Source organism: Lagopus leucura, unplaced genomic scaffold (genome assembly GCF_019238085.1).
Source record: "Lagopus leucura isolate 7727_CA_CO unplaced genomic scaffold, USGS_WTPT01 Super-Scaffold_100004, whole genome shotgun sequence".
NCBI lineage: Eukaryota > Metazoa > Chordata > Aves > Galliformes > Phasianidae > Lagopus > Lagopus leucura.
The window spans coordinates 40685055-40709467 of record NW_024962264.1 but is presented as its reverse complement, the minus strand read 5'-3'; the positions used below and the strand labels follow the sequence as shown (position 1 = coordinate 40709467).

At 35.1% G+C, this 24413-nt stretch overlaps 2 protein-coding genes across 12 annotated transcripts in view; one reads left to right on the top strand and one right to left on the bottom strand.

Moving 5' to 3' along the window:
- The window catches only part of CUNH4orf47 (chromosome unknown C4orf47 homolog), a 94255-nt gene that overhangs the window by 38812 nt on the left and 31030 nt on the right, over positions 1-24413 (bottom strand). The gene's annotated exons all lie outside the window — the stretch shown is intronic.
- PDLIM3 (PDZ and LIM domain 3) lies at positions 1341-23472 on the top strand. Of its 3 annotated transcripts, XM_042871313.1 has the most exons (8): positions 1341-1571; positions 5905-6056; positions 7620-7704; positions 13616-13683; positions 16887-17150; positions 19764-19894; positions 21007-21118; positions 21663-23472. In XM_042871313.1, exons 1-8 carry the CDS (start codon positions 1479-1481, stop codon positions 21850-21852), a joined length of 1095 nt encoding a protein of 364 aa, XP_042727247.1. In that variant the 5' UTR covers positions 1341-1478; the 3' UTR covers positions 21853-23472. The 3 variants fall into 3 exon arrangements, with proteins under 3 accessions (XP_042727247.1, XP_042727252.1, XP_042727251.1); XM_042871318.1 differs by lacking the exon at positions 16887-17150 and having other exon boundaries at positions 1346-1571; XM_042871317.1 differs by lacking the exons at positions 13616-13683; positions 16887-17150 and adding an exon at positions 13033-13220 and having other exon boundaries at positions 1346-1571.

Here is a 24413-nt window from a genome sequence, read left to right as displayed (position 1 = left end):
TCACAACAAACACTACAGTCTAATAGCAAGCCACAAATAAAGGATAAATACTTCAGAAATTCTTAGGCTAACTTTCACAGCCCTCAAGAAGAGAAAAAAGTTCTCAGCATATCTTACTGAGATGGACTTTCAGAATACAGATAAAGACATTCAACGAGTATGAGGAATAAGTAGCAGAAACCAATTTTATACTGATATTTGCAAATAAGCACATTACCCACACCAGGAATTACCCGAATGGCATGAACCTACTTTTTATTCTTGCGTCTCACTTATTATTCCTTTTTTGTCCAGAGTCTCCTCTGAACAGGGTGTATAAGAAAGGTAATAAGAAAGGCAAATGCACAGAATGAACAAAGGTGAGTAAGGCCTCTGACATAGGAAACAACAAGGAAGAAAAAAAAAAAAAAAAAAAAAAAAAAAAAAGAAAGACAACCACTTTTACCCAAAGGCAGAAAACATAATGTGGACTGTTATCACTACAAAATACATATTCTCAACAGTTTTTTATTAGAGCTGTAGGCACTGTTACAAAAGAGGACAAACTGTGGGCAAAGTAAAGCTTGAAGTACATTTCACATGCACAATTAACTTCAGTAATGTCACTTCTAAGCAAAAATCTGTAGCATCATGATAAGAGAGTGAGTGAACACAGACATCATCACTGCACAATTCCTCCTCTTTCTGAGCAGTACAAAGAGGATAAAGTCAGAATAAAGCTGAACAAGCTAATGCCAGAAAATCAAAATGATGGAGAATGTTACTGAATAACATCAGCAACCAAGAGAAGGCATTTGGAATTGTCTTGCAATTGTAGATTTCTACAAAAAAAATAGAGGTATCATCAAATAATTCTGCAATTCTCTTCCTCAGTACAAGAAATATGCATGACATCAGCCCAGACTTTTCAAGCCATTGGAGTTGATGCATGCCATGCTCTCAAGTGACTGCGGCTGAAATACTCAGCTGAAGGGCTGGACAGACTTCTTATGGCAGCAGCCTATTACATTACAAGTAAGACAAGATGTGAAATGACAGCCCGAGAGGGAAATCTCTTTATATTTGTTTATATGAAACAGAACCATGAGCAGTCAGAGCAGTGCTCTGTAAAGTTAAAACAAGGACCAGCACTATAAAGCAGGCAACAGGGTGGCTTTACAAAGCCAGAAAGCTGTATCCTGGATTTGACTGATTGTAAGGCTGAGGAGGATGCTGAAGCAGCAGATAAAGCTGATGTACTTGTAAACTTTCCAGCTGAGGCTTTATTTGTCTGGTTTGGTACTCCCCTCGGTGGGTGGGGAAGCTAGGGACTGGCTGACGTCACCCAGAGGAGGAATAAAGCACAGTGCTTGGGGTGACCACAACATCCCAGGAGTCAGCTGCCCTGTCCTGCAGGTGCCCAGCACACATCCTCCTGCAGTTCAGCCCTCATACACACCAAAGGAAAACAAGCAGGAACCCAGCAGCACCCAGCCACGATGCCACAGAACGTTATTCTTCCAGGACCGGCACCCTGGGGATTCAGGCTCTCAGGAGGAATAGATTTTAACCAACCTTTGATCATAACCAGGGTATGTGCTTTGTTCATTTCCTTTGTATTTGTTGTATTTGACACCTGTTGCAGATTTTTGCCCTTTACTTTTCTTAAGTTCAGAGACACAGATGAAGCTGTGCACAGATCAGCAAGCAGCTGCTGGCTCTGAGCAGGGCTAGCCGAAAGCTAACTGCTTTAAAAGTTTTGTGTAACATTTCTATAACTTTGTTATTGGTCTAAAAGAATACTTCTAATTACGCCCCAAAAATTAAATTCAAGTGCTTTGGCAGCAGGAAAATTTTGTCATGATTTCCCCAAGCATTCAGATGAAAAAATCAGTTCTGAGCCTCTGAAGGCCAGAGCCCCACTGCTCCCACTTTCATTGCCTGCCTGAGTGCTCACCAGGGAGACATCGCCTGGCAGGCAGCTCCTCATGCCTGCAAGTTTGTGTTCTGCAAATTCTCCGTGCCAACTTCCTGAGATGAATCTAACTTTAATTAAACTGAAGTTTGCATGTTGCCAGCAAAAGCAACAGCACCTGCTTTTAAATCTGAAAGTTTTCCACTTTCATGAATGTTTAAGGAATTATCTGAAGTTATCTATCCTAAATATGCAAGAGATAATTCGTCTGTGTTTTCTGCCATATTTAGTAACAGACAATTCACGTTAACCCCCCACTAAAGGGCAGGAAGAACTCAAGCCTTCATATTCCCATGATTTTGAACTATTAATTGCAAATTGCTTATGAAATAAATTACTTGATGAAAGGAGCATATAAGCAGACAGCTGCCATGCATCTACAGATATATATATCCTGTCATTAAGTAGACTTGTATTTCAAATTTTTTTTTATTGTTATTATTTTGAAAACTGTGTTAAACACATTAAGGATCAGAACTAGTTCTCCTTATGTTTTTGCTGCTTTTTAGCACCTCAGACACACTGAGTATGCAATGCTTGAGCCACCAAGCCCCCGGCACCTTCCCCCCCTCCAAAGCCCCGCACTATGACTCAATATATACACTATGTCTGGTATTAAATAAACATCAAAAGCCTTGAAGGATGAATGTCACTCTTGATGCCTTGCAGTAAATACACTTCTAAACAGGCGTCCACAGAAGGCATCAAGCCTTTTTCTATTATACCAGTAAGAATTGATTTCTTTTGATCACTTACTCCAGATTCACACTAGCATAAACACAATTATTTTAAGTGTAAATAAAAGAGAGTGCACAACTTCATAAAAAAAAACATAAGATATAACAAAAAGCTTTAAGCAAACAGTAGACAAAAAACAATGAATAAAGAAAAAAAAAAAATCTCTGGATTTTTTGGGGCCTTCACTGCCTTTTATGGGCTTCCAAAAGAAAAATAGTTTCCATTATCTCTAATGAAAAATATTTTAGCGGTGTCTGGTTTGTATTTCCTTTGTGTTTAGATTAAGTGCAATGAAGTTTAAAACTACTGTAACAAAGGATGTTACTATAAATGTAACTTTCTGAAGATTTTACAATTGACTCATACCTACCAAATGTCTCACAAGACATAAGTCATGGGCTTTTAGCAAACTATGGCAATACTCAAAAATCACATTGCAAGTAGAACTATGAAATAATATACATATGTATGAGAAAGAAGATGTTTATGTTTGCTTAGCTTAAGTTTAATAATTTTAATGGTAGATTTGTGTAATCTTAGGGGTTTTTTTGGTTGTGGTGGCGAGTTTTTTTTGCCACATCATACAATTAGAAGAATCTTCCAATAAGTATTGTGCTGTAGATGTTAACCAGTAGTGAACAATTTGTGGGATTCACATACCCTGCTTTTTTGGGCCTAGCTGTTCGTTTCATAAGAGGAATCAACAGTAGTCTATTCACATTCAGCTCAACTGTCCTGACAAGAAAAGCTGTTTGCTATAAAGACGAGGACAGAAATTATTTTCAAACATTTTGAATAAAACAATTGAACAGGTGTACATTTAGGTGGCCATAACAGCCCGTTGTTCAACAAGAAAAAGCTTTTACTAGAACAAGTCAGAGGGCCCACGGCAGAGGAGATCATCATACACCTGTCTAATGAACAGATGCCATCTCAAAAATCCATTTGCAATTTTTCCAAGCAAGACAATTCTCTTGACTGTTTCAAGCAAATGCAAAGACCACAAATCCCATGATCTCTGAGAGGATGGAAGAAAGAGAAGGGGGATAAAAATAAACACATTCAGTTAGATGCTATTAGGGTCAAAAATGATCAGCTAACTGGAAATAAGGAAAATGTTTCTTTAAATCCTTGGAACTCTACAAAGATGAAAGAAATTATCTAAGCAAAATGATCAAAACCCCAGTATCATGAAACAGAACAATTTCCATCTATGTTGAGCAGAAGATAACAGTTTGGGTCACATATTTAGAGGAATGCAAACCTAGACTTTAAGTCACATTAAATAAAGCATTACACAAAATTAAAACTTCTGGAGGTTGGAGTGAATGGTAAAACACTATTAACTCTAGATTTCAGTTCTGTTTTACTACAAACTTTTACAGATCACGATACAAGTATTTATATTAATTCAACTTCATGTTTAGCCTCTCTGCCTGCAAACATTCATAACTTCATAAAGTAAAAGCTTAAAATATTTATCAAAGTGTAATTCTATTAAACAGATGCAGAGTGTTTTTCTTCAAACAGATACTTTAACCATGTGGGATAAAGAGTTATCTCTGTCAACATCTGAATGCTCAACAGCTATATTATCCAAATAAAAAGGATGCAGGAGAATGCAGGAACAATAGATACATCATACAGATGTGTCTGAAAGAGCAAGAAAAAAGTTTTCTGAAAGTACCAGTAGGATCTATCTCACAAAGCAGGGATGGCCAACAAACGCTGTGCTCGTAACATTTTGTAAGTAGTCACAATGCACATTTCATAAGTCACTAACTAGTTCCTTAAGATACGGCATCACTTATTGAGGTACCTGCAATGTCAATGCTATACCTGTAACACTTTGTGACCACAGAGTGGTCCCTTTCTTCACTTGAGAAAGAATGACAGAATGGCTGGTTTTGCCCATTATATTTAGAGCATTAGAGAATTTAGCAGACATTCTAACACCAGCGGCCTCTCCTGCAGTTGTCATTCCATGCATGTCCTCCACATGCTAGACAAAGTCGGGAACAGGCTACAGGAAGAATGGTCTCTCCCACCCATTTCTTGCTGCAGTAATGTAAGTGGTCTCAGTGGTTTATTTAAACTAGCAGCTGTTGAAATTTGACAAGCAGATCACTCTGGGGTCTCCAGACTCAGAATCTGCAAGAAACTTTCTTGATCCATATTCAAGATGATTATCCAGGCACCTTAACACTTTGTTCAATACAAAATAGGCAAGCCCATCCTTTTGGATGTTGGTGGGGCTAATAACCTCCAGATGGTTACAAGCACCTGTTTTGAAAGCTTACTTAACTCATGTGATAATAATACATGCACTACAGCTTGTTGCAGAGAAATAACAAATAAGTTTACAAGTAGGAAAGCAGGAAAAAAAAAAAAAAAAAAAAAAAAAAAAAAAAAGACTGCAAAACCCTAATTTCCTCAAGCATTCAAACTCACTGAACAGAGATGGACAGCTAGAAAGAGTAAAGAATGACTGGCTGACATTTCCCACTGTTTCAATAGTGATACTCTTTTTGGCATGCATTGTTTGGTATTTCACCTGGAAGAATCACTGTTACTGAAGTGCAGTAGGACTGAAGAACTTTAAGGAATTCAGGATCCAGGTTAGACATGAATAAAGAGAAAATATTATTTCAGTATTATTGGCATTTTTATGATTACTTAAATAGACAACATGAGAAGGCAAGCTTGCAGGAAATACACTCACTCCTGTATGTTGTCCGTAAGCACAGTGAGACCACAAATGTCCTTCTATGTTCCCCAGTCAATGAAAATCACACGCATGAACATTAAACACAACTATTTAGCAGAGTACTATTTTGCTACTGCCTCAGGTTTTGAAGAAGAACATCACCACTTTCTCAATCAAATCACACAATGGCAGTTCAGATGAAAGGCTCAAAGACAAGTTAAAGCAAGTACAGAAATTAAAGTGGAATCTATTTAATTCAGAAAGTGTGAAAACAATTTTCATCTACTTTGAAGTTATGATGAATAAAGCACGCCTGTTGATCTGACAATAAAACAACAGAGAAACCACCAAAACTGCAAAGGCAAGGCTTTTGGGAGAAATCCGACAGTTGTTTATATACCCACTCCTCCCACACCCAGTCCAGCAGAAAATAGAATGAATTTCACCATGCTTCCCTATCAGCTATTAGGTATGAATGCAACTTCACTCAGAATTTGTTTTTCAGATTACACCTGGAAGCAAGGCTTCTACTGCCAACTTGTGCCCTGGTGATGTTATTGTGGCTATCAATGGCCTAAGCACAGAGAACATGACACACAATGATGCTCAGGAAAGAATTAAAGCAGCTACACACCAGCTTTCCTTGAGAATAGAGAGGTACGTGAACATATCTGCTTATTTCTGAGAAAAGATACTGTACAATCAACCAACCAAGACACTGCAACCATTATGTAGGTTACTTACATCAAATAATTGAGAATTTCACAAAACCTTTCAAATTACACACATGCAAACTTACCTCACCAACTCCACATCAGGCAATAGTCCCAGAACACATCCTCAGGAACAGGATTAACTTCCATCAAGGAACAATCCTGAAGAATCACTGAGCTATGAACCCTATCCCTCACTGCCTCTACTGACTTCATAAGCCTTATATTTACCATTGGGAAATATTCTTAACATTCTTGGGAAATAAAAAGCTGGAAAGGGCCAAGCAGAGGCCTTAGCTAGCTGTCACTTGGTCAGTTACCTCAGTATTCTACCACTCTCAGCTCCAAGCACTTATCACTGCCTCCTGCCCTCAAACACAGGTGGAAAAAAAGTAGCTAAAAAAACAAAAAGCCCTCTTACCTGAAATGCACAAGCCCAGAAATTTCTTACAGTCATTTCACTCCGCTAAAGCTATCATGAGGAACAACATACATCTTCACATCCCCTAAATGTGTTTGTTCAGCCTTTAATCAAAATCACTTTCCCAGCTGTCTCCAGGAATCAGACAATTCTGACCAACCTGACGCCCTTAGGGAGACGCAGCACTTTGTTCCAGCTGACCACAATATTCCTTTCCAAATAAAGGAGTATTTTTCTTGGAAGAAGAATCGTCTAGTTACTAGAGCCTAGACTTTAGTTTAAAAATTCCTACACTTAATTGCAGTATATCAATCTGTTACAGGCTGCTACATACCATTTAACAACTCTCTTAAGAAGTATTTAAAAATATGGTAAGTGTAATTTTCCATGTGAAGCTTCAGCAAATTAAAAAATACTAAATATTTGGATTTACATAACAAACAGTATTACTGTATACGCTGTATATTAATGTTCAATGTTAGTATTGCAGCATTCTAAAATCAGCTGCCAAATTTTCCTTTGCCTGTGAAGTCAGAATTGTAACTGTTATTTATGTGTTGCTATCTGCACTGAAGTAACTGAAAGAATATCTATGCAACATCTATTTACAACTGGATATATACCTTGTGTACCTAAATTGCACCCTTCCTCCATTGAAAAGCAGCTCTTCCACAGATACTGTGGTCATGAAAAAATAAACTGATACTGAGGTTTAGGAAAATTCCTAATATATGCATCTATTTGTGCAAAATATTTAAGATATCCAAAAAGCTATCAAACATTTAAAAAACAAAGCTGTAAAAAGCTTGCTCTACTCAAAACAGAAGCTGACTAGTTCTCCTTTGCATTCCATTAACTGTTAAAAAATTATTTCCAATTCTTCATAATGTAAGTAATTGAAAAAATATACATATACTTTTTAATACAGTTCACATATAATACACAAATACTGTTAAAGCACTTTCATGTTAAAGCAGTAACAAAACGTAAAACAAACTAAACTTTCAAACTATACTACCTTTTACCAGAGATATATAACTATACAGGAATTCAAGTTCTTTAATCTCTGCCTTTTTCTCTTTGTAGGGCACAAACTAAATTATGGTCGCCACAAGTTTCGGAAGATGGCAAAGCAAATCCCTTCAAGATAAATTTGGAAGCTGAACCACAGGTATGAATTCTTTAAATTTACCTAAGCATTTTCACTCATGTATTTACACTTCAAATGATCTCCTTTGTGGTCATTAAAATTCTTTGAATACCACTCCATCCATTATCTACCAGTTTAAGCAAATACGAATCATAACAGTTTTCAGATACATAAGCATCACCTTATTTGATGGACGCTTTAGTTTTCCAGCTACAAATGAAACAAAATGTTAACAAGTTACAACACATACCCATTTTTCTTTAAAACTGCACATATCACCATAGTTCTACCATGGATAAAAATACCTCCTTTTATTCTGATACTGTTGAAGTTGCTTTAACTCCTTCAGAGACTTTCTGATGAAGTCAGGAATGGATGTCAAACACCAGTGCAATGCGTCCATCACATCTCAAAAGTCTTTTTGATGTAACAGGTAACACAACAGGAAAATTCATTAATGTTGCTTCTCTCTATTTCCATGCACTTTTACACTGTACTACAGAACTGAAAGTTACAAAACTGTTCAACACCCATGCACTGATCAATAAGCAAATCATTCACCACTTTTGAACAGCCTGATCCTGTTTCTTGTACGTGAGCAAAGTAAATCCACTCAATTTAAATCCTCCTTTCTCTTAAACTAATACCCAGTTCCTGTGCAAATCTTTGAGCAGAAGTTTCCATGTTGTTATCTGTTAATTGTCTAGCTGTTGTCTATAACTAGTGCTTTACTTCCTTCGCCACTCCTCCTTTAACATACATAAACATTTGCTGTAGTCTCAAGAGAGAAAGGGAAAAGAGCATTCTCATTGCAGGTCAGGATCAAAGTTAGCATGTCAAAGTGTTTATTTTGTGTTACCCCAGGGAAAATAAATAAATAAATAAATAAATGAATGAATGAATAAATAAGAGCAGATTCTATTTGAACACATTCTATGCAGTGAATGCTTCCACCCATTCTGTTCTTACAATTGCACTCCAAAACATGAATGCAGCATTCTGGTGTTCTAGTTCTCTCTCTGTTCTGCTCTAAAGCCTTTATGTTAGACGATACAGCAAACTTCAAGAGAAACAATCCACCTTCCTCAGCAGTAAGAGACAGTGTAATGAAGAAACAAAATAGCTATTTTAAATGCATATTTCTGTGGAATAGCTGGGATATATATAGAAGACATAGCAGTAGAACAAAGTGACTACAATCTGTACAGAAAATGATGTAGGTATGTATTACAGGACCATAATCCCTTTTACATGTATGCTGCATTCCTAAGAGGAGCTGTTAGTTAAAAATAAATCATAAGATTTCTCAAAGTGCTATTTGGCAGGCTACTGAAAAGCAGTCTCCATTGGGCAGTTAGAAAAAATATCTATCCCAGATTTAAACAGCCAGCATCTCCATATGGTACAGAGGTATGTCTACTTCTTTCCTTTATCAGAAAATCAGGAGTACTAATTAATTTCAATAACTATTAGGTATCAGAAAAGCAGCAATGTTAGTAAACAAATATGCTAAACCATCCTCAAGACAGTTAACATTGTAGTTAAATTCTGCTGAAGAACATCCATCAATCTGTTCTACCTGTGTGAAAAAAATATAGCCTTTTTTCTATAAGTGCTGAAATTTTAAACTTAATTTTATGGCGTATTTTGTCACAGCACATAAAACCCTGCGGCGTGTATACCAACAATGCAAACAGCAGAATGAAAATTTGTCAGATGACCATTTACAGCACAGCTACAAACTGCATAAATGACAGTAATGTGTGCTGCTGTCTAACAGTGAACATAAGCATTGAAGCCCAGGCGAGTGAAACAAAATCTAAAAACAGTATAGTATAGTACTGCTTTAAATGCAAATCCCATTTATCCAAAAGTATTGCACACACTGGTTGGTCTACAAAAATGGAAAATCACTGAGTTGTATAAAAAAGTATTTCCAACATCTGCATAATAATTAAAATTACTCAGAAGGTGACAGATGTTATAAAGATAGTTAGAACTTTTCACTTTTGCCAGATACGTGATCTAAAGTACACTAAGAAAGTTTCACAAGGGGGGAAATCAGTAATTTAAAATCGATTAGTAGCTAACTATATAAGAATAAGACTTAAACAATCTTCTTAATTAATGATTTTAATTTGCAAGCTAATAAAAGGTAGTTATAAATGAAAGTAAAACATACTTTAAATAGTTCAGCAAATCAACAGAAGGTCAAAGAAAGCTTACTTTAATTTCAGCAGATAGAAAGTGTTCTGTAGATGCTTGGAGATGGTTATGTGAAAATTGATAAACAATTAACACTGTGCCTAGTTTCAGCTATGGAACAAGAAACCTTTACACAGCAGAAAGCTTTTGCATTAGGCTGAGCAGCTCCAGTCATTTGGAGACTAACAGAGGCAACTGTCAAAGCAAATAAAAACTCCCCAGAGGAAAAACTAGTGGAAGAGAATATAAAGATAACAATCCCAGCAAACAACTTCCAGTGGTAGTTGCTGACCAGGAGTTCTGAAAGCTCTTGAAAGCGTTCCCATGTAAGAACCAACCACTTCATTTTGTTAATCTGGAGCAACCTATAGCACAATGAATAATAGGAAATAATAGACTACTTGAAGTACTACTAATACATTTCCCTCGTATTCTGTAAAAAAGTAATTTAGAACAGAAGGTTCTCAAATAATATAATTAAGAAAAGACAATCAAAGTAAATGACAAAGTGAATCATTTAAAACAAAACAAAACCAAACCCCTCATATATACTTTTCTACTATATTGTTAATGTAAAACAACACTATCACCTGTAAATTTTTTTGTCATTTACAACTCTTTTAATCTCAGGTAAAATTGTTTCCATCATCACAATTTCTTGAATTGTCTTTATTTGTGGGTTTTTTTTTGTTTTTTTTTTTTTATTCCTTCTATCTTTGCTTTTGAACATTCTGTTCCCTGTTACTAGACCTCTGGCCTTGAAGGACATAACACATTCCTTGGAAATATAAATATACTGTATACATAGATAAGTCTATAAATCTAAACAAAACAGAATATTCTACAAAATTTACAGTTTATTACTACTTCTAGTCAAGTACTAAAATTATACACTTACACTCATGTTGTTTTGAGGACCTAGCCTGTCTTCTGTAACAGCATTCACAGAGATTTTAGTCACAGAGTACCTCAACATGTAAACCTGTGTGTACTCATGGCAGTTAGCCCCAAAGAATGCCATCGTACAATCCTTGCTGCATACACTTCTACAGACTTCTGGGGCTGTGTTCATACTGTTCCTGACACCTGTACCAAAATGCAAAATGCACTTAGTCATGCAAAAAAAACCACCTGTCTTGAAGAAGAAAAAAAAATTAAGAAATGAAATACCATAATTATCACACATTCCTGATTATGAATTTCAACAACATCCAGTTCTCATTTTGCTTTTGAAATAAAAGAGGACTTTTTACAGACTCAGTAAGATCCAATAAACACAAGAGCTGGACTGTTTTTGCTGCTGTATGTTCTGTCATTGATATTTTATATGAAGAGATGATTTTAAATTAAAAAGGAGTTAATTTAAGTTGAATTAACTGCAAGTACTTTTTTCAAAACTGTTATACTGTAAATATGCTACTCTGATGCCACGTCTTCTGTGCTGTTCATTTGTCAACCTAATTAAATGGGGTGAAATGACAGTGTTACTTGTTGCTTTTGCTTGCTTTGTATTCATACGTGGATTTAAATCAATTTAAAATATTTTGATATTAATATATTTCATGAGACATGAACCTAAACAGTAGTTGCTTACTTCCATTTACTAATAAATTTTCTCAATTGCAATGCAGTTCTGACAGAAAGAAACAAAGATTGCAAGCAAAACCTTTGTGCACATCTATCTGATTGCTTCTTTCAATAGTCTCTTACAATGTAATGCTGCTAAACTCTCCCATTTAATACAACTGCTTTTACTGTTTGCATTTCCTGACTGCACATTCTATATAACCATGACTTTTCTTTTCATCTGTTCCTAAATATATTCCTGCAACTGTAGCTTTAAATGAAAACTATGGAGCCAGTTCACATTCAGGTTATCATAATTTCAAAAATTAAAATCTACAGATGTCAAAAATGTGTCCATGCTTATCTAATCTGCTCTCCTGAATTACTTATTCATATTCATATATTCATACTATATGCTTACTTAATCTTATTATCCTGAATTAAGTATTCAAATTGTATTGTATTTGTTACTAATTTGTTTTAAGTCAAATTTTTCTAGCATTCCTAAAAGTTAGCATAACCTAAGAAAGGCTTTTTTGCATCTCAAAAAAATAAAAACTTTGTTTAAAAAACAACTTAGCAGAACAAGAAAACTCATTTGCATAACTTGCAAGATTTAACTGAAAGACCACGGTTGCATCAGAATAATTTTAATACTGAAGATGTTGGGTATGTAACAATTAAAAAACACGTGACAGTAAATACACAGCATAAATTGTACATAATGATTAAACCAATCTGGAATAAAATTGATAAGGGAATATCAGAACAAACCCTCCATAGGTCATATGACACTGTGTGATACCAACGTGATTACATACATTGTCTACAGTATTGTAGCATTACTCCAACCACACTTTTAAGTGTAGAATATAGCTTTCAGGAATAAGAAAGGACTCAGCACGTGTGAAAGTTCTGTCCTCGGTTCAGATTTCATCCTCTGTAGATTTGCTGTCAAGTGGTCTAAACCTCAGGAAAATCAAACACAAGCCAAAATACACATCCCACATCCAAAGTCAAGATAGCAAATTGGCAGAGCTAAGCTACGGAAGTACCAACAATCTCTGCTATCTTACCATTGAAACTTCCAGTCTCTAAAGAAGAATGCCATTCAAACTGTAGAAACCTCTGTTAGGAATGAGACTTTTTTATTCTATATTGATCAAGTGCACACATAGCACTGTCACTGAAAATCACTGCAGGACAGCAGCAAAGGATGATGGACTACAGTATCAAACACTCTTCATCCACTGAATGTTTCTACAAGATGAACCTAAACAGTGTAAAATCTAGAGAATACAACAGGTCATCTCACTCATTTCTTCTTGAACTTTCATGCTACTCACAAATGTGGAATGGCTTCTGGTTGCTCTGAGACAGAAAAATAATCTGTGAATGTGTACGGCTTCAGAAGAAAACAGAAAATTCGTAGAATAATATAGTATGCTTGCATCAGTTAAAAATAACAAAGTTAAAAGTAAAAAATGCAGAGATTAACAATACTGATGTCAGTTTTACTCATTACTAGCTTTGGTGTGCATTGTAGCTCTGTGTATTTTGTCTGCCTATCATGTACAGGAATTCAAGCCTATTGGTACAGCTCACAACAGAAGGGCCCAGCCTTTTGTTGCAGCAGCAAATATTGATGACAAAAGACAGGTAGTGAGCTCCTCCTATAATTCTCCAATTGGGCTGTACTCATCTGGCAATATACAAGACGCACTCCATGGACAGCTGAGGAGTCTCATTCCTAACGCATCACAAAAGTGAGTACTGGTATTTTTTTGTGTTATATCACTATCTGTTCTGTTTTCAGTTAAAAAGTCCAGCTCTTGCTGTTTTTTTCTGATAATCAGGAGTTTGTTGGTTATCCAAAAAATGAGTGATAAATGAAGCAATTTTTTCCAACACAGAAAACTCTACATTCAACTCTGTAGTAACATTGCAGGTAGCTAGAATTCTCCTCCCCCTACTGATCTGCAACACTGCAATCTAATTCTTTTCTAATACTTTTACCTTGCAGCTTTTAAGTTCCAGGAATGTACAAAATAAAAAAGGTTACTTCATAGTTATTATTTTTAAGCGTTATCAGCAACCTTTTAGTTAGAAGTAAACATTTATAGGCCTATAGAAAGCTATTTTAACCCTTTTTTCTTTACAGGATATGAACTACTTTGAACACAAGCATAATATTCGGCCCAAACCTTTCATACTCCCAGGCCGAAGCAGGTTATAAACTCTGAGTGCTGTGATGAGTTTGAATGCATGGTGTTACTTTTTAATGGATACTCACAGTTTGCATTAATATAGCATACTGAGGCATCTGAAATTAACTTATGGTGGTATATTATGTATGGCTGGAGTTTAAAAATCTGAAGTGCTTAACTTGCAGATATCAGGCTCAAAATTCAAAACTTCCGAAAGCAAACAGGTCCAGGCCCTACTCTCAGTTATACATATATGATTCTGAAGTAACTGCAACCACAAACCTGATTCAGTTTATAGTGTGGCACCAAGTATTGTACACTTAGAAATATACAGAGCTTTGAAATTCTGTCCAAAAACAAATGTATGAGATTTCTTCACTTGCTAAATAAAAGATAGGTACTTCTGCAAGTTAAAGTCCAGGCTGTGTGGTGATTTTAAGTTAAAATTTCAGCAGATAGCTGGTCAGAGGATATCCTAATGACTAATGCAGAGCTAGAATAACTACCTACTGTTACAGATGTGTATATCTGTAAAATGCAGAATAGCTTATATATTAACATTAATTGTTTCAGTCTAATATTCCTGGGGGTAGAATGTCTAATTTACTATTATTTGCAGTACTAAATGCAGAAGGGAGAGGGAAACAATGCAAATTCTTTCAAGCTCAAAAGTGCTCAACCAATACAATATACTGCGATGTTATTTTTTATGCTTTCTAGCAGTAACAGGTTTTACCAGTGGATTCAGTGTTCTGTATTTCATTCTGAGGGTCAAAAATGCCTGTATGCTATGTTATACTACTTCAAGTCTGACAGACTAGACTGAAAAAGCAGAATAGTTGATTCCTGCATACAAGGGACAATCTCATATGGACTATCAGTTTTGTCAGATGTATTTTATTTTTTTTTCACTATCTGAGTGACAAACAGGAAACTAATAGACAGATAGAGACCCACCCTTCTGTGAACAAAAAGAACGATGTAGAATGGAGAAAACATGCCCATCTCTACTAGGAGGCTGATGACAATACAGGATAAATGATAACAGTCTTTAGGAAAAACGTGGCCTCTAACTACAGACAGCATTTATATATATATATATATATATATATATCTAGAACTGAGTTTTGGACCATGAGGTACCATTTGTGGGTATCTAATCAGACACAGAAGTTCAAATGAGTGTATGGGAGCCTACTCTCAATTTCCCAATATTTTCAGAGATAATGCTGAATTAAATTGTCCATTTTCCAGCTTGTCAGAAGAGCACCAGCCTACCAGAAATGTAAGAAGTTTCAGAACTTTAGTTGGCTACGGTCTGTATAGTGTTCTAGCATTGCAGAAGTCTATATTTAAAAACTGCACTCATTCATGGATAATCTTAATTCTACAAAACCTTGTCTGTCGCACAGTTTATCTCCTACTTTTTCGTTAGTTTGAATGAAAAAATATTCTTTGTTAAACACAGCAAAACAAACAAAAAAATCCACCTCCAATTTGACCATATATATCCCTTTGGAACAGACAGCTGAAGGTAAACAGCACTTTGATGACAAGAGCTGATTCTAGGCTGTGGGATTGAACTAACATTCAACATTAGCCACAACTTTGGATTAAACTAACTGGAAATTATATTTTATATATGATTACATTCTATTTATACTTCATCCTGCTTTAACACCACTTCAGCTGCTAATAGCAAGATTTACACTTTTTCTGCTCTTATCCTATTTTTTTCCACTTACTAACAATATCAGCACTGACAAAGCAAGATGCTGCAGAATGTATGCTGCAGGTGTTGTTTTTATTTTTATTTTAAGATTGTGAATTTATAAATAGCCATATATATTAATATTTTCAGCTGACTCTTGTTGGGTGATGATACAGAATTCGTACTTTTGGTTTAAGACTTGCCTGTCCTTTCTGAAAGTAGCTTTCTTTTCATATGTCTTTAATTGTAGAAAATGTATTTCCCTTTAAATTTTTAAGAAAGTGGTCCTACACAAATTCTCCATTGAATCAGGGAGAATTTGAGTTCTTCTCCATGCAAGAGTATCTCCTGAGCAAAGTATGATCAAATTGTGAAATACAGTATTATTTTACAGGCCTACACAAAATCATTCAGCTTGGAAAGAACTAATCACAACCCTGATACAGAGGAAAAAGATTTTTATCTTCTCTTGGTTCTGAATATCATATAAATGGTAACAAATTACACAACAACAGGAAAAAAATATCCCTGGAATCTAGGAAGCCTCTGAGATGCTCTGAGCAAAATACTGAAGTCTTCAAATTAGTGACACTGAAAAAGACTTCGAGCTTAATGTTTACATTTTTACATTATTTCACCAGACCTTTTTCACAGATGTTAGTGCACATTAACTCTAATTCAGTAATATAGAGCAACATCAATATTTCTCCAAAACTGTACATCTTCTTTATTTTATATAAATTACATGCAAAATCTGCTTCAAAAGCAGTAAAATGAATATTCTTGTGAAGGACCATTTTATATTCTATTAAAAACACTGTCATTTAGAAAAGCAAAAGTACAACTGGCTGTTAAAGCATTTTTTTCTTCTATGAAATTTTCAACAAATATTACAAATAAAATATATTGATAAAATAATTTTAAAAGACGAACTCACACAGAATTTAAGGAAATCTGGGCAATGTCATATTCATTATTTTACACTACTTTAATTTCTTCAGATGTGGACTGAGAAGGATTATGAAGTGCAGGGCTGGAATGGTGCATTTAGGATTCCAATATTGCTGGTGTTCATTCTGTCACTGGCATCACTGGCATGTACAACTCTCATAATCTTTGTAGGCTACTCTTTTGAGATCTTAAGAATTACTTGCCTACAACAAGTTTTATGGAGGCTTAACTGCTCCTCAAACAAAATCTAGCGTTCAAAATGCAAATTAATGTTGTGTTCTGAAATATTAAATTCATTGTTTTGGTTTTTTTTTACCGCCTAAAGAAAATGCTTGCCAGAATTTTAAGGAACGCATTATAACTGGCACTGATGCTTTTTACAGGAAAATGCTTTTCAGTGAGTACACATACTTTTGCTTTTCTCTACTTTCACTTTCCTGTATTTCTTACATACATACGCTTGCTAACATCACCGTATTCCTGTACTTTTGTCTTTATTCTCTATAATCCGATGCGCACTGCACACCTTTCTGCACTCTGGCTGTAATCTGTAATTAACACAGTGGATGCAGCACTCCTTCGGGGATTGACTGTGGCAGTGGACGTAGTACCCCCTCTTCAATTAGCACGGTTAGCTCCATCTGCCCCACCGAGCTGAAAGCAGTGTCTAGGATGGCCCCTAACGTTCCCCTGGAAATGGAGCTTCCTGGTGTCAAGATTGTACATGCTCAGTTTAACACACCTATGCAGTTGTACTCAGATGACAATATCATGGAAACACTGCAAGGCCAAGTTTCTACAGCTCTGGGGGAAACACCCGTGATGAGGTAATTAGAGAGTATGCTTGATATTTATGAACATATGAATTTAGAATGTACCAGCAGTCATGGGCTTTAATATCACACTGTTTCTTCAAGAATGTGTAAAACGGTTAAAGACAAACTAAGTTATTTAAAGGCATTGAATGTTTCCATTAAAACACTAGTAGTTGATGACTTTTAGTATTAAAGAGGTCTTTCAGAATTTATAAATAACTCAGAGGAAATAATCTTAAATTTGTAATTAATAAATAAGAGCTGATTAAACTACCTGGACAACTTTCTGACTGGTCATTCCAAATTAAGATTCTGATTCCCTCCCAAATTCATAATTATTTGTTATTACTATCACAGTTGGTATTTATTAATTTATTAATTTAATAATCTTATTAAATTATTCTTAATAAATGATTCTTATTGATCATTAATGCAATATTATTATTAGGTCAAATTTATTTCAACTGCTGAAGTTAGGAGATCTTGTGGACAGATATTCATACTATTTAACTCCCTCTTGGGACAATTCATTCAGTAACTAGCTTTTATCAAAAAAGAGCCAGTTTTGACTTTCTAAACCTAAAAATAACCTAAAGATTAAAAGATGATTTATGAATTTTATTTACTAAAGTAACTAAAAGTCAGGTAGGAACCTCACCAATATGGACAGCAGTGATAAATAATAAAAACTTTTAAAACTCTACTCATCTTTACAAGGTACAATTAATCATTAATTTTGGTTTATCTTTATTTTTGCTTAACAGTACTTACTTTTTTGTTATACAACAGGACTTAATAATTTATAATATATACGGTGTAAACTAAAGCTAATCACTAATACCTTAAATAAGCAGTAATCACTGGCACGAATAAGCCTTCTTCAGCACTTTGAAGAACTGGGCTGTAACTAACCATAAAAATCAAATTTATAAAGAAATATTTATATTCATGCTAATTTGATGAACACAAAACTGTACTTCATCTGAGCGATGTTAATCTACTGCATTAATGTTTACCCTCAATAACAACAAGAATAGGGAAAAAGAAAAAAGCCAAATGGCTTTTTCTTTATACTGTCATAATGGATTAAGCCCAAAGTAATGAGATTTCACAAATGCTTGTAGTGTTCTCAGTCTGAGAACTGACTCTCTACACAGGTTTAAAATGTCTTTCTGTTACGGCATTCATTTTAACTCTGTATGAATTTAGGAATGTTATCTCATAGATTTGTCCCTGTTTTTTGCCTTTTGTATGTAATTGTATTATCACTTGTTTAGATTTCAGGAATATTTTAGTCAAGAAGAGAGACTGAGGGTCTGAATTTGCAATAGTGAAAATCTTTAGAAGTGAGCTTACTCTACAGATTAAAAGCTTATTATGAAAGAACACGTTTTATACCAACTTAAATATGGCTGTGAACAATTTGGTTGCTCAGAGAAGACACAAAGAATTAATGTAGTCAACAGTAGTTTTTCCTCTTACTGTACTATGTGACAGCCCAGATGTTATTCTGGGAAGGTAACAAAATCATCTAAATCAAAACCAGCCTAATTTCCCATGGAATTAGTTGCTTTTTTTCCAGTGGCAACTTATCCAAGGTACAACAGACCATAGAAGGCTTGTTGTAATAGGAAATTTAAACTGGACATTTACACAAGTATAAGTGAGATAACAGACTTCACTGAAGTAATTTTTACCTAATTAGTCCCAGTAGCAATTTGAAATTTATGGATGTCACACGTTCGCCTCGGCTTCCCAGTATGTATAGTCATCTGCCCTTTCTCTCAGACATTGAAAATGTTAGTTAGCTCAATCAATTTTAAAATTCAGCATGATTTAAAATACCACAAAACATTTTTTGTAAAATCTTTTGTTTGCAGGTCACAAGAAATTCAACCACGAAACACTATCTGGACAAGAATTTACCTTATATTTTTGTCATGAAATTGCCATTATAAAAGTCACATCCCACCCTAATTTAATTTTAAAAGTAGATTTTCCAGTCACCTGTGTTTATCTGCAAATGCAGTACCTACTTCAGTCTCTTTCTGTCACCTTCATAAATTAAGTAACAATTAGATTAGATAAGTAATCATTATTGTAACTAGTGAATGAGCCAACTTAGAAAAGCATGAATACTTTGACTTCATGGCACTCTCCCAAAGTGTTTGCTTAGGCTTTGGCTGACCCTATGTAACGATCTGGTCTGTGATTTTATCAGCATTCCTGAAGCCAGCTGCTGTGAAAATGGAATTTCTGGATACTGGACCAGAGAGCATCTGGTAATACAGCAGTTGATCACAAGAATGCAACTGCTTTGAAGTTAAACACAAGTACTGGCCTATTTCCAAATGCCCTTAGAGCCAGAGCAGTAATTATGGAAACAGCGTCATGAGTTCGTAGACTTATTTTTGTAAGAATTCCATGGATATCTTTTTCAGTACACTAGGCTCCAGAGAAGCCTATATAAAGCAGTGCTACCTGGAAGAAACAGTTTCCCAGTGGCTGGAGAAACTCACATATCTCTATGGCTGTTTCCTGAATCACATTCTATGCCTGGCAGAGCTGTTCATTTGAAGTTATGTCTGTTAACTGCATTCTCTGCTCTTCCTCCCTGTGATGCAGTGACCCAGCTCCCACGGCAGTGCCCCAGTCTGACGTGTACAGGATGCTGCACTCCAACCAACAGGAGGAGCCCAGCCAACCCCGCCAGTCTGGCTCCTTTAAGGTGCTCCAGAATTTAGTCTCCGAGGAAGGTGGTTAATAATAACATATTCTACCTGTTCAACTTTTTTTTTTTTTTTTTTTTTTAATATTTGTGAGAAAGGGGAATCAGAGAATAGGAGAGATCAGAGCTGCACAGATTTCTGACAGCCCAAGTCTTTATAAATCTGACAAATAGTACACAAGCCTAGTAACATTTTTCCCCTTGCTCTTATGGCCAGCAATGTCTTGTGTTAATAAAATGGTGATGTTAGTTTAAGACTGCTAATGTACAAAATAGTTTTTAACTGAATGATAAGTTTTATGTGTAAGAACTTGTGGGACACAAAGAAAGAACACACTCTCTTCCACATCCAGAAAAAAGAGAATTTTAAGCCAGCTTCTAAGAGAAGTTTCACTCGTTCCTTCTCCATTCTAAATGAAAACTAAAGAGGACAACACCATTTACAGTCATATTTCCTCCAAATGAAGAAGTTTTGAAAATAACAATAAACATTATTAAAGGCTACAAGTTTCTAATATTTACAATTACATTAAGCATAAAGAATAAAATATAACCAAATTTAAGCTAAGATGTGAATATTATAAATATTTATATTTTTTCCTTTTATATCTAAATATTTATGAGAGAAGGAGTGAATGTGTCTATTTTTTCTGTACACACATTATTGTGGGATTTTATTTGGCATCTTCTTTTATATTTTATGTAATTATTATATTATTTATATTATTATTATATAATTTTATATTTATATCATGTTACAAAGCTTTTTGAACTCATTATATTGTTGTATAAATAAGTAAGCTTTCAGAGAGGTTGTGACTCTGTTAAGGCCCTATGTTAAAGCCAAATCCTCCTCTTTCTCCTGTTTATACCCAAGACCTGCTATCTAGAATTTCTGTGTGTTTACGAGATAGAGAGCAATATATTTTTAATCAAGCTGTACCTGCTTTTTGGCTACAGTACACATCATTGTTCCCAATTCTAAAGACGTGGGATTGGGCTCACAAAGCTTATATCAAGAAATTATTGGGCATAAGTGAAAGCTTGTAAACACAGAAGTACGTATTTACAGGAAAAGATTTAACTGTAGCAGACACTTTTGTATCAGCCTGTATTTAACAGAAATATTTTGGATTTCAGATGGACGTCCAGTGGGTACAAGAAGTGTGAAAGCACCTGTAACAAAGATACCTACTGGCCTGCCCGGAGCCCAGAAAGTACCACAGTGTGACAAATGTGGGAGTGGAATTCTGTAAGTTGTTTCTGCTCAGTTTTATAAATTTCTAGCTTAAGTGCACATCCCCAGTTTACATCTAGATAAACTACAGGTTTGTAGGTTGTTCCATAGTATAAAGCATCCTCCTGACAAGCCAGTGGGAGCATCAAAAACACTCTGATCTGTTTTGAATCTGCCAGCTTTATATTCTAATGACATCACTAATTTCAGCAAAGAACACAGATAATGATGAGGAAATGGGTTTTATAAATACATTAATTTATTCCACGTATTAATAGGTGAGACTATACGTAAAGTGTTACAACCAAAATAAAATGTTCCTTCAAACTGGTTTTCCAGTGAGCTATTAGAAAGCTTATGTCATCACCTCTAACGCATTTTGTATTCTACTTATTCAAATTCATCTTACAACTTTAAATTCTCTAGAAGCTGGCAAAACCACTGGAGAAACAACTTAAAGGCCTTAAAAGAAACACCTAAAACTTATCTTGTGTTACACTTTAGTTTCTTTGCACTCTAAATTTGTATGAATTAATTGCTTTTTCTTGTTTTCACACAGAGGAACAGTGGTGAAGGCACGTGATAAATACCGACACCCAGAATGTTTTGTGTGCTCTGACTGCAATCTTAACCTGAAACAAAAAGGCTACTTCTTTGTGGAAGGCCAGCTATACTGTGAAGCTCATGCACGAGCTCGCATGAGGCCACCAGAGGGATATGAAGCAGTTACTGTTTACCCAAAATGCTAGTCTTACATTAGCACACAAATATACGCATGCACACGAGAAGCCATTAACAGCTTAGAACTGCAGTACAACTGTCAGGACTTCTGTCTGAATTCAAAGTAGCAGCTTTTAAACTTTCTCTTGTGATATTCTGAGGTGGGAGTCCCTATTAATCAGCTGTAACATACCATACCAGTAAAATTCAGCTAAAATTTTATCCTTGAAGTTGCCAATACAGCTCAATGGAGTATGAACTGAAACAGCTGTATAGGAATAAAAAATATAATAAAAATAAAACAATTGAAACATCAGGGGTATTACACAATTACTGAGGTATATGCACCCAGTTAAGACATTATTAAGACATTATTTTCAACACGTTAAGAATCTAATATCTGTACAAATAGCAAACCAATCAAAAGCCTCATTGCGCTACAGGCTGGGCCTTACCCAAGAAAGAAACATGATCAATCATTAGAAAAGAAGCTATTTGACATGGATACTGCAAAACAATGGGATGTTCATGCCCGTTTCAACCATTCAACTATCACCAATGTGTGCCAAAAATAGATTCTGCTTACTTTGCTTTCAATTTGGGGTTATATTTTCTTAATTTTCTGATGCAGCAAATGTGTTAAGAAATGAATGTCATTTCATATAATAAAAGGGCTAGTATCATAATGATCATTTAGTTAAGAAGCAAAATAATTCTACACTGTTTAATGATTTGCAAATGAAATCACCTTTCAGCTCTCACATCACTTAGCAGAAAATTATTCTGAGGTAGGCACACCAATACATTATTTTTGGGAGAAAAAAAAAGAATTTATTCTATTAGGAATTCACTGCAAATTGAGAATGAAAGTAAATTTAAAAGCCTTTCCACAGAAAATGTTTATTTCAGGTACTGTTTATTTTTTTGTTTGCTCTAGATTATTCAATTTCCATATAGGAACAATGGGAAAATATCACCATAGTATCTTAATTCCTGATAATTAAAACTTGGACAACTTAAAAAATGACTGATAATTAACATTTAGAAAGGAAAGATCTTTTATGAAAAGACTGGTGAACTCACAAGAACACAGTTTTCAAATGAATTTCTGAATTTCTGAATGTCTTGTAAGGGCTCCATTGCTTTCAGGTAGGTATGCCAGCTGCATACACACACGCACATGACAAACTTTGCCTTAGCATCTTCCAGAAATACTTAACACAGTACTTAAATTCATAGCAGAAATGAACAACTCAGTGACAAAGAATCTTACTTTTCTCACTCTAAAAATGAAAAGCTTAGAATGTAAGAAGAATCAGGAATCAAAAATAAGAGGCTGTATACAATTTAGATTTATTTTAAAAAATCAGATGACTCCCAAAGCCTGAAATGCAATGTTTGCATATTCAAAGACTTTAAATCTGTTTTAGTATTATTTCACAATTAAAATATTTTAAAAATCTACGTGTCACTGTATTCAGAATTTAAAACTGCATATCAAAAGCATATAGAGGCACATTTAAATATTAGCTAGCAAATTATTTTCTGGCACAAAACAATTCTGTTCCTTATGTATCATGAAGGCTATATGTAGTATTTATATTTTTCCACTGATAAAGTTCATAAAGTAAACCTAAAAATCATTTTGACAGTGAGAGTGCACGTGTCTATTTTTACAAACTTGCAATGTGTCATTGGTGTTTTTAAATAATTGCTTAATGTTCATTTCTTTGTGGAGCAACTGAAGGTAAAAATAAATGTACTATATATGATAAGGATTCCGCATTTCTTTTCAACTGGTATGAAAAATGGGAATGTATGAATGTCAAGTGACTTAGCAATAATAGAAGTTAGGCATTTTCAGCCACACAGGAAAGAATGTTTTGGATTTTATCGAACAGCTGGCCAGAATGAAACAAGTTTTATATTAGACATTTGAGCATACAACCTAGGCAAAATCAGCTTTCTGAAAGTGAATACAATGATGTGCTTTCAAAGCTGAAGACTGTCTTTAACAAGCCAAACATATCAATTAAAAACATGAGGAAATTCCTGGAAATGTAGCCATAAGAAATATTAGGTTAAAAGAAAGCCAGAGAACATGACCTGATGACAAATCCGTGAGTAAAGTTCAGTGGCATTGCATCATGACATGGTGCTATTTTGAGAGGTTTGAGGTCTGAGATTATTTTGATAGAACTTGAAAGCCTATCTAATTGCAAGTACCAACCTACGTGCAAACCTTTACACCACTGTAAGACGAAATAAACATCAACGTTCAATTCATTCGGATTCAAAAATCCTTGATCCTGATAGAGGAATTGGAAATTGGAAATCACATCCTACCTTCTCTCCAGCCTGAAGATATTAAATACAGAGATTTAAATGTGAGAGAAAGATTCAGCAGTTCTCTCTGTAGCACACTCAAGGCCACGTTCTTTACCTCTGGTGGGTGTCAGGGCTTATTGGCACAAATCCCATACATACAAAGTGTTCAGCTAAAGAACGATCCACTTTATCTGCTGGCTTAAGAATCGCATACCCACTAAATCAAGACAGCGTAATACTACTATGCTGCTCAGCTGTGTCC